The following is a 16621-nucleotide window of genomic DNA, read 5'->3' on the forward strand; positions in this document are numbered from 1 at the left end:
GGTTGTCATCCAAGGCACAGTTCCTAAAAAAACAAACTAATGGGGTGAATGAGCTTGAAACAGACTCAGGCAAGCCAGATATTTCTTTTTTTCAAGGTTTCTGCAATGCAAATATGTGCTTACTGTTTTAAAGTTTAAAATTGTAAGTTATAAAATGTTCATATAAACTATGTGGTTTGCTCTGTGGCTATTATACAAAGATTGTTCGTTCATAACTTAAAGTCTTATACACTTGAAGTGTAAACACTGATTTTTGCCAGATGGCAATTGTTACAAAGGCAAATGCACACTGGTTTTCACAAATTGTTTGAGTGGAGCAGTTATGCTCAAAATTGAATGTTTTCTCCACACGTTAAATAGCATAAAGTCACTATTAATGGATACAGCCTTATTAAATGGAGGACTAATGTATGCAAGCAACATAGTAATGTTGAATGTTATGTCTGAGCTTTAAATTGTGTTAAAATTCATATTGTTGTTTGCAATGCATATTTTACTACATTTTACCAAAGTTGCTTTGGGGATAATATTTTTTTGTCTGCAAACTATTCAACAGACTTATTTCATTTTTATTATTAGGGTTAGGGTTATTTTATTGTATTTTTTCTTTCTGTCAGCATGTCTTGATCTGGAAGTTCTGTGGTCTTAGTATGAGATGGTTAAAGGGGAGAAAGCTAGGCTGAACTGGGATCCTGCCAACTGTTTTAAGAATGTTCAAGCAAAATAAAAGAGATGGTTTTGCAAGTTATCATTTATGTATGTTTCATTAATTTAATTTAAATTAATGTTTACATAAGCAATACAAACACTAACTGAAACATGATTGGTGTAAGTACTACAGACATAAATTACATTTGTTCATTCAACAAGATTAACATTGGTGTAACAAACAAATATTTTACTAGTTCATGTAACAAGACTACAGCAGGCGGTGCTGGACCAAGGCCAGGAAGATCGTGAAGGACCTCAGCCATCCCAACAACAGACTGTTCTCTCTGTTGAGGTCAGGAAAGCGATTCTGCTCCCTGAAGACCAACACAGAGAGACTGAGGAGGAGCTTCTTCCCGCAGGCGATACGGTCTCTCAATCACACCACCACACAGTACTGACCCACACATATGGTTCTTACACACACACACTGGACTTTCTGGACTTTGGTTTTGCACAACACTGGTCACTATATTCTTCATTTCCGGTTAATACTTGTACAGCTGCTGTTATTGTGTATATATTTATTTATATTTAGATTTCTTCATACATTCTTATATAGTTCTATATTGTGTATTGTGTATTTTGTTGTACAGTTATTTTATTTTCAACTTTAATTTATATATTTATCTTTATCTTATTCTTCCCAGTTAAATTTACCCTTCATTCTAATTTGTGTTGTACAATTATTTCATTTTTAACCTTAATTTATATTTTATTCCTTCCTAGTTAAATTTACCCTTTTTAATTTTTCATATTTATTTCCTTTCTTATTCATAGCCTTTTCCTTTTTTGTTTTCTTTAGGTCACGAGCAGTTGTCCAAGCATTTCATTACATATCGTACTGTGTATGACTGTGTACGTGACAAATAAAAATTTGAATTTGAATTTGAATTTGATGTGCCAAAGTGTTTAAACAATATAACATGAATTTAAATTTATTTAATTAGACTAACTTGGTAAAAAAAATGTTAACTGAATAAAAATCAAATTAATTGAATGTTAATGTTTAAATTATGTTACACTTACAAACATATTTAGTGTTGAAACAACACAATCAAGATGGATTGATATAACATGATTTGTTTAGATGGAATATAGGTGGCAAGATGAAATTAAGTTCATCCAATGAATTATTTTTTTGAGTGTAGGTAGAGATCCACTACACACCTTACAATGCCACATCCTTCACTCAAAGGTTAAATAAATAAACAACAGGCTAATCTTCATTTAAGTGAACCCTAAGTAATTAATGACTGGACTCAATCAATCACTAAGACCCTTTCAATGTTTTTAGCCCAACTACATTCAAATCACAAACTTGATAATGGCTGTGGAGCAGGGAAATTATTTTACTGCTATTGTTAAATAATTGTCATCATTACCATTGCATTAATAATATAATCTGGAGTTTATATTGTGTTTAGAGGTTTAAACAGTGTGTCTTTCAGAAAGGCTAAAAGTAACAGGACAGGAAACAGGCTTGGAGAGTTTTGCAGAAGTGGAAGTTATTTTGAGCAGCAGGCTAAGACGAGGCTTTAACAATGTAACAGATAGCTTTAAGAAGGCCTTAAGCAGTTATGACTATTTTATACACAATGCATATCTGTGCTTATTAAAGAGTTGGAGCTCGGTCAATTAATTGGGGGTCGGAAGCTTTGTTCGGCGCGATGTTCGGACAATCTATTGTGCAAGTGACTTGGAGCCATAGAAGGAATTGCAATACATGCTTACAAAACACTTATATATCAGATCATTTTATATTAAGGTTTTAGTAGAGGTTCTTGGTTAAAACATTTATTTAGTAGAAGACATACACATAGTCTCAGTGAGCTTCTGGTCTAGTGAAAGGTCAGAAGTGCAACAGGTGAATTGAGAAAGAGCATTTGAGGACGAGACACAGACAGTTAAGAGGTGACACAAAGAGCATGTGAGGTCAACACATACACACACATTAGTTAGATTTATTTAGAGGAGAGATTAGTTATGTCTCGACAAGAAAGAGGAACAATTCACTTTAAGACAAGAACGGAAAGTACCAGCCATGAAAATAGAAGATGATTTTCTGGGTGAAAAGCCATTGTGGTGTTGATCTGATCTATGTATAAAATGTATCTGTGACGCATGAAGGGGCGTCAGTAAATCAAACCCTGATGCTATAAAATATCTGTTCATGCTTTGATTAAGTCGAGGACTACTGGCTGTCTGCGTACAGAGTGTCTTCCCACACGTGTGTTCATTAAAATCATTGTTTGACCAAGACCTTCTGGGCCATGGGTGGTTTGTACTCTCCCTCCTCAATTTTGAACCTTAACATTTGGGGGCTTCGTCCGGTGGTTGAGGAGGGAGAATTGGAGGTGTAGATGGAGAAATTTGGTCTTAGGTGGTCTGACGGGCAGACATGAATTCCAGTGGTCGAAGTGAGTGGGCATAAGCCGGCTTATCCAAAAGGTAAGGCACTACCTGTTGAATTATTTCCAAAGTGTGCCAAATTGGACATGATAAAATTTAAGTCTACTCACTGAAGTTACTGGTGGATGTCTGTTTTGATTTTGATGAAAAATCTCATGAGTTGAAGCAGTTAGAGTTCTGCTAAGAAGAAATGAAAGCAGTTAAGAGTCTGATAAGAAAAGTTTAAATACTGGGTTGAAGTCCCAAAGAAATTGAGTTCAAGTCTCAAGTAGTTTGGTAGGGAATTGGTTATTTTGTTGGTTAGAGTCCAAATTTGGTCATAAGAGTGGACCTGAGCGGTCAAATTGACCACTAGGTTGCATCTGCCTCAGTCATACACTTGTTTTGGGTGTTGATTGTTGTTTCAAAGTATTATAAATTATTTTAGAACGGAACCGTGGGGGTTCTAGGAAGCGCAGTGCTCAGAGGTAACGCTTGCCAATGCCAAGGACGCTTAGGCATTGTCCTCAAAGAGGGATAGTCAGTTGGTTACTGTGGAGTTTGGGGCACTCCAGAATAACTAGGAGTTAGAGTCTCCTTACCGTTTGGAACGGTAGTCTGCGCTTTTTTGGTCGGAAGAAGTTGGACTTCGGGCGTGTAACTTTAACTTAACACTTTGGGGTAAGCCTTGGCTGTGAAACGCCAAAATTAGAGCTTCAGGCAAAGTTTGGGTTGGTTGACGCTTTTAAATTGAGTTAGGGATTTTAGAGATGAGGCCAGAAACAGTTAAAGTCTTGATACTGGTTAATTGGTCGCAAAAAACTCAGGGAGTTTATCCGCTGGGCGGTTATTTTAAATTTGTCGAAATTGTGTAGGCGCTAAAGCTGACAGATCTGACAGTGGTTGTAAATATAAGATGTCTTTGTAATATAAAATAAGAGATCTCTGTGTGAAAGGAGTCTGAGGCAATGCTGGAGCTATTTTTAGACGGTGTGTGTGTGAGTGAAAATGCAAATTAGTAAGCAGTGAACTGTTTAAGCCACAGTTGGTTTTACAAATACTGCTGCAAACATTGTTGAGTGTGTGTTTCAAATGCCATTTATGTTTATTAGAGGACTATAAATAAAGTTTTGAGTTGCCGTAGTGGATGTATAGTAATTGACTGAGTTTGGATGCAGATATATAAATATATTGAGTGCACTGTATATACTTAAGACTAACACATTACTCTCAGTAGTAACTTTTCTCCAGCATTAGTTGCTGGTGTGGTTTATTTTTTCAATTTCTTGTGTGTGCGGTGAGAATTAATGGAGGTTTCAATTTTTCGTTTGTTTGTTTTTGACTTGCTCTTTTTGATTATGACAAGCATGTCTAAAATACTCTTAGGAAAGTGTGTTTTGAGTTATATTCCTCAACTCTGGTCACAGTTTAAGTGTGTGAATGCGGTGACTAGAAGGTTTTGAATGATGAATAAAGGGGTGAGAGGTATTTCTTTGGTGATGTCAAGTAGGATGTTTTAAAGTTTGAAAGTGTTTTTAATTTGAGAGAGGCATGAGTGATGTTATAAGAGTTTGAGTTTCTTTTTCTTTCAGTTTAAAAACACATAAGTACATACACTTGGTACACCTGTTTACTCTTTTACTTTATTAAAACAGACGGTGTATTTGAGTTTGAATTTCAGTAATTGTATGTTGATATGGTAATTTAGTTTATGTTAGGTGAAGGAGATGTCCATCTCTGCGTCTTGTAGGATTGAAAGTGAAAGTTGAAGGTTGTGATGTGAATGCTGTGAGTACTCGATTTGAATGATTCTGTGTGAGGTGTACAAAATACTAAATAATAATAACACTATGAAAGTTGATAGTAGAGTGAGTGCAAGGTGGTGTGTGAACAGAGGAAGTCTGAGAGAGAAGTGTGTGCGTAGGCAAAATGCAGAGTGTGTGCGTGAAATAAGGGAGTATTGTTTTTATATCAAGGTTTAGTAGAACTAAAATAGAACGTCACAAACAAACAAAAGAAGGTAAAATGAAGAGAGAGAATAACTGACAATTACATTAATGAATAGAAAACACACATACACAAAATGCCATATGTGAAATTATTCTAGGAAGGAATCAGAAGTGAGATAGTTTAATATAAGATGCAATGAAGGAAGCAGCGTACACTCCTTTCATTTCCAGAGCCAGTGTGTTCCCTCCCCTGCCCACTTGGGCCCCGTATCAGGCGAGTATGGAAGGCTGGATAGCCCATGACGGGTAATATCCCACCTCGAAACCCTGGGACAACCTAAGGCAGGCACAGCCACGATTACTCGGCCTCACTCAGTCCCGGTGAGCTCAGACTCACGGGTGAGATGAAGTGAAGAAGACGGGACCTCAAGGGTAAAGCCGCTGGGCTGAGGCAGAGGGGGTAAGTGGCAAGTGGAGCCCTACCTTCTGGCTGAGGACAAGGAATGCTGCTATTTAAGGTAGGAAATCAGAATTTGGGTTAGTAAATTTGGGAAAGAAACCGACGGCTTAAGTGGAGAATTATGAAGGAGTCTGACACACTGCAAAAGCAACATATGCAAATTCACACACACAAACAGAAAATGCATTAACCTTATAAAGACAAGACAAGCTCATGATGATTATTTGTATAGATACTGATTAAACCTGGCTTAGAACATAAAGATACGCAATGAAGATCAGCTTGCTACTTGTATGAGTGGTAGAATGGTGTGAATGGTTAATGAAATACATTTGAGTTTGAAGCTGAGGAATAACTCAAAAGAAGCCATATGACAAAGGGAGTTATGAAAATAAAAGTGATTAAAGTAGTTTTAAAAAGAGTGACTTAGGAGTGCTCTCTCGTACTAAGTGATCAAAACCAGTGATCACTGTAGAAAGAAATAAAATAATTTAATGAGTTGGTAATGTTTAAACATATGTTTCTGTTGTTACAGCAACTCATTGAGAGATGACTCAGTATGCAAATTAGTTGGAGTGAGTGGTGACGAAGGAACTTCCTGTGTGTGTGTGTGTGTGTGTGACTGAGGAAGTGACTTTCAGAAGAGGAAGCATGGCAGACAAGAGAAGTACAGAGTTGGGTAGGAAATTTATAGTTTAGTGATATGTTGTTGTAAGGGGGGTTATGTTTTATGCTGAATTGAAGTATGTTACAGAGCATAAGGGGGTGATTTTTGTGTGCAAATTGTGTGGTTTTAATGAGACTTTCGGTGTATTGAGGAGGTGAAATTATGTGGTGGCAAGACTTGTGTGTTTAAGGTTGTTGAGGTTGTTGTGGTGATGGGTTGATTTTGTCAGTTAGGTTTGGGTTGTTGTTTTTGTTTTTAATAGAGGGAGTTTTAGGAAACATGGACATGTCTGGGAGGGGCCCATTATTTTGTAACAGTGCACTTAAAGAAAGCCTGTCAGGTGATTTTGTTTTGTGTTCTCATGAGCTAATAATCAGCTCTATTTTTTCATTTCTGTTTTAAGCAGGCCTGCAACAGTGAATAACGGCGCTGAAAATTCTCGGGAAGAGCAAATATAAGGGGGCTTTCCAGATTATAATTGGCTGAGGAGAAAGCTACCTGGGGACTATTCAGGTCGTAAGTCCCTGTAAAAAGGATTTTATGCGAGTCAATCCAGTCCAAAAGCATAAAGAAATATTTTCCTATGGAAAATAAAAAATGACTGAGCTCATTTTGCTGAGGGTGGAGAATCTGACGCGGGAAGCTCCACTATTAGCAAAAATATGGAGTGAATGTGAGGATGAATAAATGTGGACAAACAATTTGTTTTTACCAGAGAAAATTTCTGTTTTGTTTTATTAAGTGGGGTTAGATTATGGGATTATAGTATATTGTTGGGAGAATGCCAAATGTTAAAGGGGAAACATTTTGATGTAACTCAGTTACCATTAATTGTAGAAACACATGACTGATAATTGTTCTGTTTTAAGTTTATTTTTATGACATAGATTGGAACATGAGTGGGGAAAACTGAGCATTTTTAAGTTTTGTATAGTATCTTGACACATGAAATGTATCAAGATAAAGGGGGGTTTAGGGTTTATTAATTTAATTGTTTAATAATTTAGGATCATTTTAGGACTTTTGGGGGTTTTGATCATTTGGATATGGTAAAACTGAAACTGTTATTTTTAAGTTAAGGTTAAAGGATTAAAGAACTGAATCCTGTTTAGAAGATACAATACCAGGGTTCAAAGCTGTGAATAAATCTTAGAGGGAAAATTAGTGAGGGTTGAAGGAGTAGAACAGGTTTGATTTCTTTTTTGATCTTTAGAAGAAGTGGTTATAATGTAGGCTTACACATACAGATATTATATAGGAGGTATTTTTAGGATAAAGGGGAGAGCTTGTAAATAGAAATGATTTTTATACATATTGCATTTTTTGATATGAGTTATTGAAGTTATTGAAGGATTGCACACGCTTACAGATACAGAGTTAAGAAACACACATGACAGTATTGATTCCAGGCAAAAGGCCTCAAATTCATTTAGCTTTTTGACTGAACTTAAAGAAGGACCAAAGAGGAAGGAAAGCATATATTTTGGTTAAGTCTGATAAATTAGAATTAGAAGGTATTGTTACATTAAAGGGAGCAAATGAAATAAAAAGGCTATACCAAAAACAGGTGATAACATAGGAAATGTGAGGTTAAAATGAAGTTAACACATAGGACGTTGAAGAATATATATAAATACAAGTCAATAAGTTAAGAACATAATTAGGATCATGCTTTTGATTACAGAGTCCCAAAAAGGATAAGTTAGGGAGAGGCAGGAAAAGGTGTTTTGTTTCCTTTGCAGAAGATCGATCTCGGCGACCACAGGAGGGGCGAGGATCCTGGAGATCTCGAGGTCCGAGACCACCAGAGAGGGACCGAGAAAACCTAAGCTTACACATGGAGTGTTCTCGAATGGGAGCTGGTTGAGCCAGAGGACGGCTAGAGAGGGTCTGAGCGAGGACACAATGTATTGCGACCTCTGGTGTTCCAGAGGTCGAGAGAGGGAGTGTGGAGCAGGGAAATTATTTTACTGCTATTGTTAAATAATTGTCATCATTACCATTGCATTAATAATATAATCTGGAGTTTATATTGTGTTTAGAGGTTTAAACAGTGTGTCTTTCAGAAAGGCTAAAAGTAACAGGACAGGAAACAGGCTTGGAGAGTTTTGCAGAAGTGGAAGTTATTTTGAGCAGCAGGCTAAGACGAGGCTTTAACAATGTAACAGATAGCTTTAAGAAGGCCTTAAGCAGTTATGACTATTTTATACACAATGCATATCTGTGCTTATTAAAGAGTTGGAGCTCGGTCAATTAATTGGGGGTCGGAAGCTTTGTTCGGCGCGATGTTCGGACAATCTATTGTGCAAGTGACTTGGAGCCATAGAAGGAATTGCAATACATGCTTACAAAACACTTATATATCAGATCATTTTATATTAAGGTTTTAGTAGAGGTTCTTGGTTAAAACATTTATTTAGTAGAAGACATACACATAGTCTCAGTGAGCTTCTGGTCTAGTGAAAGGTCAGAAGTGCAACAGGTGAATTGAGAAAGAGCATTTGAGGACGAGACACAGACAGTTAAGAGGTGACACAAAGAGCATGTGAGGTCAACACATACACACACATTAGTTAGATTTATTTAGAGGAGAGATTAGTTATGTCTCGACAAGAAAGAGGAACAATTCACTTTAAGACAAGAACGGAAAGTACCAGCCATGAAAATAGAAGATGATTTTCTGGGTGAAAAGCCATTGTGGTGTTGATCTGATCTATGTATAAAATGTATCTGTGACGCATGAAGGGGCGTCAGTAAATCAAACCCTGATGCTATAAAATATCTGTTCATGCTTTGATTAAGTCGAGGACTACTGGCTGTCTGCGTACAGAGTGTCTTCCCACACGTGTGTTCATTAAAATCATTGTTTGACCAAGACCTTCTGGGCCATGGGTGGTTTGTACTCTCCCTCCTCAATTTTGAACCTTAACATGGCCAATGATCCCTTTCGACAATGGTCACTTATGGGGTTGGATGGCAGCTGCGTCCTGAAACAGATTAGATAAATCAGTCCCACAAATTTCAAATTAAAAATGATCACCTTACCTAAAATACCATTTCACAATTAAACATGTGTTATCTTAACAGGAGGGCACTGCAAGTCTCTAAGTTTATTAAGTAGACAAATATTTTATTTCAAAAAAATAAAAAAAACAGAAAAAATATCAGTTCATGTTTGGTCTTTCCTCCTCAGTGTACTAAAAACATATATCAATTGTTAAGTAAACTACTGTGGAACAATTGCAACTTACAAACTTACACATTTAATCAACCCACACATAAAATTTGTATTTATCACAACAGTTTCTGTGGTAGGGTCCAACTAGCTTATTTGCAGAGGTTAAGTTATAAGCAATATCTACATTTGAAGTAGCTATGTCTTTCATATTAGGCTTTTATACTTGTGCTAGCTTGACATTGTGCTATATTGTTGTACTAACGTGTTAGCTAGCGAAAATGGCATAAACAGACAGATTTAAAAAAAACAACAACAAAAAACAAATGTGAATAAATATCACTGAAAAGAATAGACAAACTAATGATATCTTTGCACAAAAAGTATTTTCATCTGGATGGATGAAGACAGATTCACTCTTACCTTTCCAAGATGACCGAGAAGCAAACCATGTGCTTTCCTCCCTCCTGTTGTTTAAAATCTCACGTGATCTTGTGATATCGCGAGTCTTTAAGGCAGCTAACCACTCTTGTTAGATTTTATCATGTCATATCAACAAGAATAAATTTAAGAGGTGCTAAGTTGGTAAATTTCATGTAGATCTTATATGATTTTATTACGTTCACCTTGGAAACATAAATTCATTGTGTTCAAATTACATGTTAGAGTCATGTAAATGCAATAACCACCAAATTTTACTTTTCTCCTCTAAAACAAGGCACTTTTGAAAAGACCTTGCTATATTGTCAAAAAAATAGTATTCAAGCAGAGAAGAGAATGGTAGCACCACCAAAAGTTCAAAAAACAACTGTTACAAGCTTCTATGATAAATAGCATTGCCATAGATTTAGCTGATAAAGAAATACACAATTGGATATATGAAAAAATAATATGTTACCTTACCTGAAGGTGTAGTTTTATCCAAAAAGTACAGAGAGGCCAAGAGCAGCTGCATTCATTTAGGTGATCCTGAAAGAGCGCAAAATTTTCAAAGAAGGCGGACCGTTGTGTAACTCAATAACTTTGTGTTCTTGTAACAAAGACTGCTTTGAGAGAAAATAATTTAGGTTCACCACACGAATAATAATTGCAGTAACGCTGGAGTGCTACATTTGCGTTGAGTGAGATTAAAAAAAATGTTTAAGCTTAAAGAGGGGCTTGAATTTATTTCTTTGAGTTTACAAATACTTAAGTGCAAAAATGTACTCCTCCTACCCCCAGTGCCCCAACAAACTCATTCATTTTGTGTTCAGAATCAGCCTCTGCTGGTTTAGAATAATTTTAGGTTTATACAAAGAAAATCAAATTAATTTGGTATTTTTTAATTACATTTATGAACAACTAACAAAATTTGTATGTGTTCTTTGAAAGAAGGACCTGAATCTGTTTTTTGAGTGTATACAGCTTGGAGTAAGACAACATGCATGAAGAGGATGATGTGGACAAAATACTCATTTGCCTAATAATTCTGCACTCCCTGTAGAATCTGCTAGAGCTATTTTTCAAGTTTGGGGGTTAAAGTTTCTATTACCACTTTGTACTTTACCTTCCACATCTGCTCTAGTTGTTCCGTCAGCCCCTAGTACTTCTTTGTTTTCTCACGCATCTTTTTCCTGATGTTCCTGTCTGCTCGGATTACCACATCTATCACAACTATGGTCTTCTGGTCCTTGGTTGGCCAGCAGCTGCTTGTTTGACAGGAGCTTGAGATCTGACAAGATATTAGCCTTGTTTTTCTCAACCATCTTTGGTGGTGTCTCCTATCAGGACTTGGGGATTTCTAATCCATATTTGGCAGAGATGTTCATGCACAATATCCCAGCCACTTGGTTGTGCCTCTCAATGTATGTGTGAGCTTGCGTCTTACATTCTGCTACTACGTACTGTATGGGATAATCAACGAAGCACCTTTGTGCAGTCTGGGACTTGGCTTCTGTCAGCTGTGGTAGACTCCTGCCTCAATATATCTGGTGCTTATGGCCCATGGTTGTGTGTCTATGATCAGAGCTTCTGTAGTGTCCCGTAGGTCGGCCATTTGTATTTTTGGTTTCTTGAGGTCAACCACTTCATCTATCCATCAGCGGTACACCTCATGTAGGGGCTTGGTCGTATGTGATAGTTCCTCATCCCCATCAGTCTTCAGCTGCCGTCTTCCTGATGTATTTGTGGATGCTCCAGTTTCATGCTGGATTGCGGCTATGAAACTGACTATTCCTCGCCCCCCCCACTACACACTTTTTACACTTTTTATACTTTTCTCAGACAGGCATGAACATTTTCACACTTTTCTCTCTCGCCTTGAGGCGACTTTTGTTGTGATTTGGCACTATATAAATAAAATTGAATTGAATTGAATTGTTTAAACACTCTATAAGTTCAAAGAGTCGCTTCACACCACAAAGCTGCTAAGTTAGACTGAGTCACTCATGCAGGTGCAGTTAGGTTGTTGTTATGTTACTGAATGAATCTGGAGATGATCCAAATATTGAGGACTTTTTTCCTGTTTTTTTGAGGTCTGAGCCAACGTCTCAGTAACTGTTCTGTTAACATTTGATACTATGCTCTGTGTCTTTACTCACTAGTGTGTCTAGACTTTGTGGTTAGCCTGATTGCGCTACTGTACTTCTGGGCTGAGTTTTAGCTACCCATAAGGAGAACTGAGAAATAAAAGCTACAAATTAGCATGTGAGAGCCAAAATTCCCTAGCTGGGTTACTGTTTTAGTCCACTGAGGTATCATGATATTTTGTGTACAAACTGAATAATGAATACTGTTAGAGTCATTTGTTGGTTTTAATGCTATTTATATGCTTTGATTTTTATTAGTTATACCAGTTTCAACCACTACCACCACTCCCTGCAGCTACCTTGTTCACCTATAACATATCACAATCTTTGATCCACAAAATATATGTATCATGAAAATTTGGAACCATGACAGCTGTACTCTGAACATACATTGGTTTGTAAAGTAAATGTCAAACATCAGAGACAGAACAATGAGTAAAATATACTTTTGAGCCGACAACAGCTTAAGAATGTGATACTTCCTTCACTACTATCTTACACACACATGTTGAAATCTTGCATGCTGTGCTAAAAATGTGAGATAACATCAAGCAGAGGAGAAATAAGCAGTCACAGGACATCAGCAAATATAGACTCCGAACACAGTGTCTTCCTGCACAACTTCATATTGCCCTCACTTTGACAAATACTTTGCACTGTCACACATGCCATTGATCCGTGGTGAGATAAATCCGCATCCCATTGTTCTTGAACGCTTGAAGTCTCCCAAGAAATGAATACTCTATGCTCAAGTGCCTCTGCTGGCTCAGGCCATTCCCCAAATTGCTGCCATGGCTAATTCTGGATTCTTATGACAATTCAATATCTTTATGACGCTATGCATCAGCATCACTTTTAAGTTGTAAATACTGCTAAAATGTTTAATCACTCAGCTCAACCTGTGAAGCTCAGTAACCACTGTGATATCTCAGTTTTTTTCTATATGCCCCCAGATCTGGTGTCTGTTACTGTTAGACATCTTTACAAATGTTTTACACACAGCTTGCATTCAATGTAAGATTCCTAAGTTGGACGCTAATAGCAAAGGAAGTGCATTAATTAAACTAAATTTAGTTGTCTGTTTTCTGGATATTAGAAGGTTGCCACAAGCCTTGTTTTTTTACCACCATTGCCATTAGTCATTCCCAGTTCTACCTCCTGTTGTTTATCATGTGACTACTATGGGTATGCCACTCTGAGAGAAATATTAAAGATACACATCAGCCAGGCCCTTTCCTCCCTTGTTTCTAGGCATAGCTAATTTTTTAAGACAAATTCAAGCTTTCTTATCTTTTCACAAAATGAGCCAAATACAATTTATCTCTTCGAAGAATAGCTGAAGGAGTTCAAGTGGTATAAGACAGTAGAGACAGCCAGGTTTTCTTCTCTTACAAACTGAAATATTGCGGCAGTATTTCTGTTTGGATTAGGACAAGCCTGTAATAATGACTTATGTATGTTATAGATTGGCTGTATGTGACATTATATCCGTTTACATATTAACTGTTCAGATTATAAAGACCTGAAAAACAAAGTCAATTACTATTATTTGTTCTTTTGTGAAAATAGCATAAGAACTCAACACCCTTCATCTCAAGTCCCTTTATATAATAAGATAAAGACCCAACAATATGAGATAGAGAACTCCAATGATCTCTATCTTCTATTGTGAGCACTTTGGAACTGAACAATTCTCTTTTAACAACAAGAGACCACCTGCAGAATTAAGGATCAAGGACATCAGGCCGCAGTCTACAGTGTGGATATGGACATTACATTTATTGCACAAAAGGGCGAGAACAAAATGGTAAAATGCAAAATGCATCCAGGACTAAAACAACTAAATTGCACTGCTAACACAATAACAAGAGAAACATATGTTTGTCCTCCTTAGGATAGGGATTTGTGTTCATTTGTGAGACTGTAGGCTCAGATTTATATTATTAAATGGTAATTATGTGACAGTGAGTTTCAGTTCATTTCACAGAGAAACGTGAATGTAATGTAATGAATAATGTAAAGAAGTACTTTTTCCTGGAAGTAATTAAGTAACAGAAGCCGCCAGCAGCCTAGGGCAATTGCATTGTAACTAAGGGAGGATTCAGGGTAACCTGATCCAGCCCTAACTATATGTTTTATCAAAGAAGAAGGTTTTAAACCCTAAAACTAGACACCCTCTCTATTTTGAAGCCCTAAAAGTAGAGAGGGTATCTATCTCCCAAATCCAACTGGGAGCTGGTTTCACAGAGGAGGGCCCTGAAAGCTGAAGGCTCTGCCTCCCATTCTACTTTTAAACACACAAGGAACGCAGAGCCTGGTGGAAGGTGACGGAGCGACGGTAAGTGACGAGTAAGGTAAGCGACCCATGTTGTAGGTGACGTCAGACGCCGGAGAATTGGCGGAAAAAAAGCAAATGGTAGCATAGAGTTTAACAAAGGTTTTTCAAGCTTCAGTATTACCAAATATACTAATCAATTGTCATATAACTAACAACATCTGTTTTATCATCTCTAACACCCTGGAGGACAACGGGGAGAGTTTAGACGCTCTCCAAGATTACATCGACCGCTGTTTTCAAGATTTAGTAATGAAGAAGGCCCAGAGTGCATCCTCCCCGGCCAAAATTGAGACGCCGTCATCGAAGAGATGTCGCCCGGCAGACTCCCCCGGTACAACATCGCCTGCCGGCAAAGACATCGCAGACATCCTGGAGTCAATCGACAAGCGATTGTCCAGTTTCGATGCGAGGCTGTCCCTGGTGGAGATTTTACACCGGGAATTTAAATCTCTGAGAGAATCCCTGGAATTCAGCCAGCAGCAGGTGGAAACGCTTGCCGCTGAAAATGCCACGCTACGGGAGTCGGTCAAATCTCTCACCGATAACGTGACCCAGCTAAACATTGAAAATAAAAAAATAAAAGAGTCCGTTATCGATCTACAAGCCCGTAGCATGAGAGATAATCTTGTGTTTTCTGGTATTCCAGAATCTGCCGGAGAGGACGCGGAGGCAACGGTGAAAAGCTTCATCAAAATCCACCTGAAGCTGCCGGAGGACACCGTAAAGAACATCGACTTCGATAGAGTACATCGCTTGGGGGGCGTGAGGTCGCAGACCGGGAGACCACGGCCTATTGTGGCCAAATTCGGTCAATTCAAACAGAAGGAACAGGTGAAGAGTCGCGGCAGAGAGCTGAAAGGAACGGACTTCAGCGTGAACGACCAGTTCCCCAAAGAGATCCTGGAACGACGCAAGGTCCTGTTCCCAGTTCGACGTAGCTTCATCCAGAAAGGCTCCCGTGCTGTCGTCGCCGTGGACCGGCTCTACGTGGACGGACAGCTCTACCGCGACCCCGGCACCACACCGTGGTTATATTGACTGCACTCCAGATAAGAACCCGCTACACTCTTTTCTTATTCATTCACACTTTCTCCTTTAACATGGGTTTAACCTAGTAATATCAATATGATGTCATAGCAGATATAACACCGTCACCCTCCGTCATTGCTTTAATTGGAATGTTTCCGTTTCGTTTCGTTTCTTTTTTTTTTTTTTTTTTTGTTGCTCACAGTTCATGTGGTTTCTTTCTCTCTCTTGTCTTTCACTGCTGTGGTCACCTACTTCCCCACTCACCTACAAACAACACCCTCTATTTCTCCATATTTTCACACCACGATCACGCAAACACATCCGCTCAACGGCAGCATATTCACAACAGCCTCACAGCACGCACAGACTTGCAGGACACATAACACAAGCCACGCTTGTTCATATTAGTGAATATTCACACACATAGTCAGAGTCCTGGAGCCTCTCACCACACTTTTTTTTTCCTCTCTCTCTTTCTATTTACAAACAAGGGATGTTTCCACATTTTCTCCACCTGTCTAAACGAAACACCCAGCGTACATCATTAGACATACACACACAATTATGGGCATGCTGAGGTTTGTCACATGGAATGTAAATGGAGCTGGCACCAGAGGAAAGAGGTTAAAGATATTTAACCAGCTTTAAAAACTACAGGCAGATGTTGTTTTATTACAAGAAACTCACAGACCTGTCACAGGTTTAAACGAACTTAAAACACCTGAGTTTCCTAACGTGTTTGCAGCCTGTTATAATTCTAGACAAACCTTGGACTAAATGAAGAAATGGATAGGCTCAACACAACAGGAACTCAGCGCAATTGGCAATCCACAAATATAATCAAACAGTATATGAGCGAGTTTGGCCTTCGCGATGCATGGCGCTCCCTTCACCCCAACAGTAAGGAATATACTTTTTTCTCGCATGTTCATCACTCTTACTCTCGTCTGGATTATTTTCTGGTCAGCAGCTCACTGCTGAGTGACATTTCAGACACTGAGATTCATCCTATAGCTGTCAGCGATCATGCTCCTGTATCTTTAACACTAATGCACAAGAATAATACTACGCCAAGTAAAAACTGGAGATTTAATACATCATTGCTTAAAGATGAAGACTTTATTAAATATTTTAAAAAGGAATGGACTTCATATTTAGACTTTAATGACACTCCCGGAATATCTGCTTCTGTTCTATGGGAAGCAGGGAAAGCTGTGATGAGAGGTAAAATAATTTCTTTCTCATCACACAAAAAGAAAGAAGAAAACAAAAATATTCAGGAATTAGAAAAAACCATCAAATCACTAGAAGAAGCCTACACGTGCGACCAAGATCAG

The 16621-nt window shown here is 38.0% G+C and overlaps 1 protein-coding gene and 2 long non-coding RNA genes across 3 annotated transcripts; 2 read left to right on the top strand and 1 right to left on the bottom strand.

Annotated features, from left to right (window-relative positions):
- The first annotated feature begins 5399 nt into the window (after positions 1 to 5399).
- Positions 5400 to 9052, top strand: LOC309719104. The gene is made up of 2 exons (XR_014280149.1): positions 5400 to 6187; positions 6582 to 9052. It is a non-coding gene; the product is annotated as an uncharacterized lncRNA (long non-coding RNA).
- Positions 9053 to 9088: 36 nt separating this feature from the next.
- Positions 9089 to 10980, bottom strand: LOC309719106. The gene is made up of 3 exons (XR_014280151.1): positions 10897 to 10980; positions 9774 to 10319; positions 9089 to 9162 (listed from the first exon to the last, which is right to left on the bottom strand). It is a non-coding gene; the product is annotated as an uncharacterized lncRNA (long non-coding RNA).
- A 3206-nt stretch (positions 10981 to 14186) lies between these two features.
- Positions 14187 to 16011, top strand: LOC309719820 (uncharacterized protein). Its single transcript, XM_082556204.1, has 2 exons — positions 14187 to 14586; positions 14902 to 16011. Exons 1-2 carry the CDS (start codon positions 14505 to 14507, stop codon positions 15291 to 15293), a joined length of 474 nt encoding a protein of 157 aa, XP_082412330.1. The 5' UTR covers positions 14187 to 14504; the 3' UTR covers positions 15294 to 16011.
- Positions 16012 to 16621: the final 610 nt, after the last annotated feature.

Source organism: Aulonocara stuartgranti (genome assembly GCF_965226115.1).
Source record: "Aulonocara stuartgranti genome assembly, chromosome: 12".
Taxonomy (NCBI): Eukaryota; Metazoa; Chordata; class Actinopteri; order Cichliformes; family Cichlidae; genus Aulonocara; species Aulonocara stuartgranti.

What these genes read in the sequence shown, in the direction of transcription:
- LOC309719820 (XM_082556204.1), top strand. Translation starts at nt 14,505, where the DNA reads ATGAAGAAGGCCCAGAGTGCATCCTCCCCGGCCAAAATTGAGACGCCG. An exon ending in TCGCCCGGCAGACTCCCCCG is followed by an intron (nt 14,587 to 14,901) that starts GTACAACATCGC and finishes CTGGTATTCCAG; the next exon opens with AATCTGCCGGAGAGGACGCG.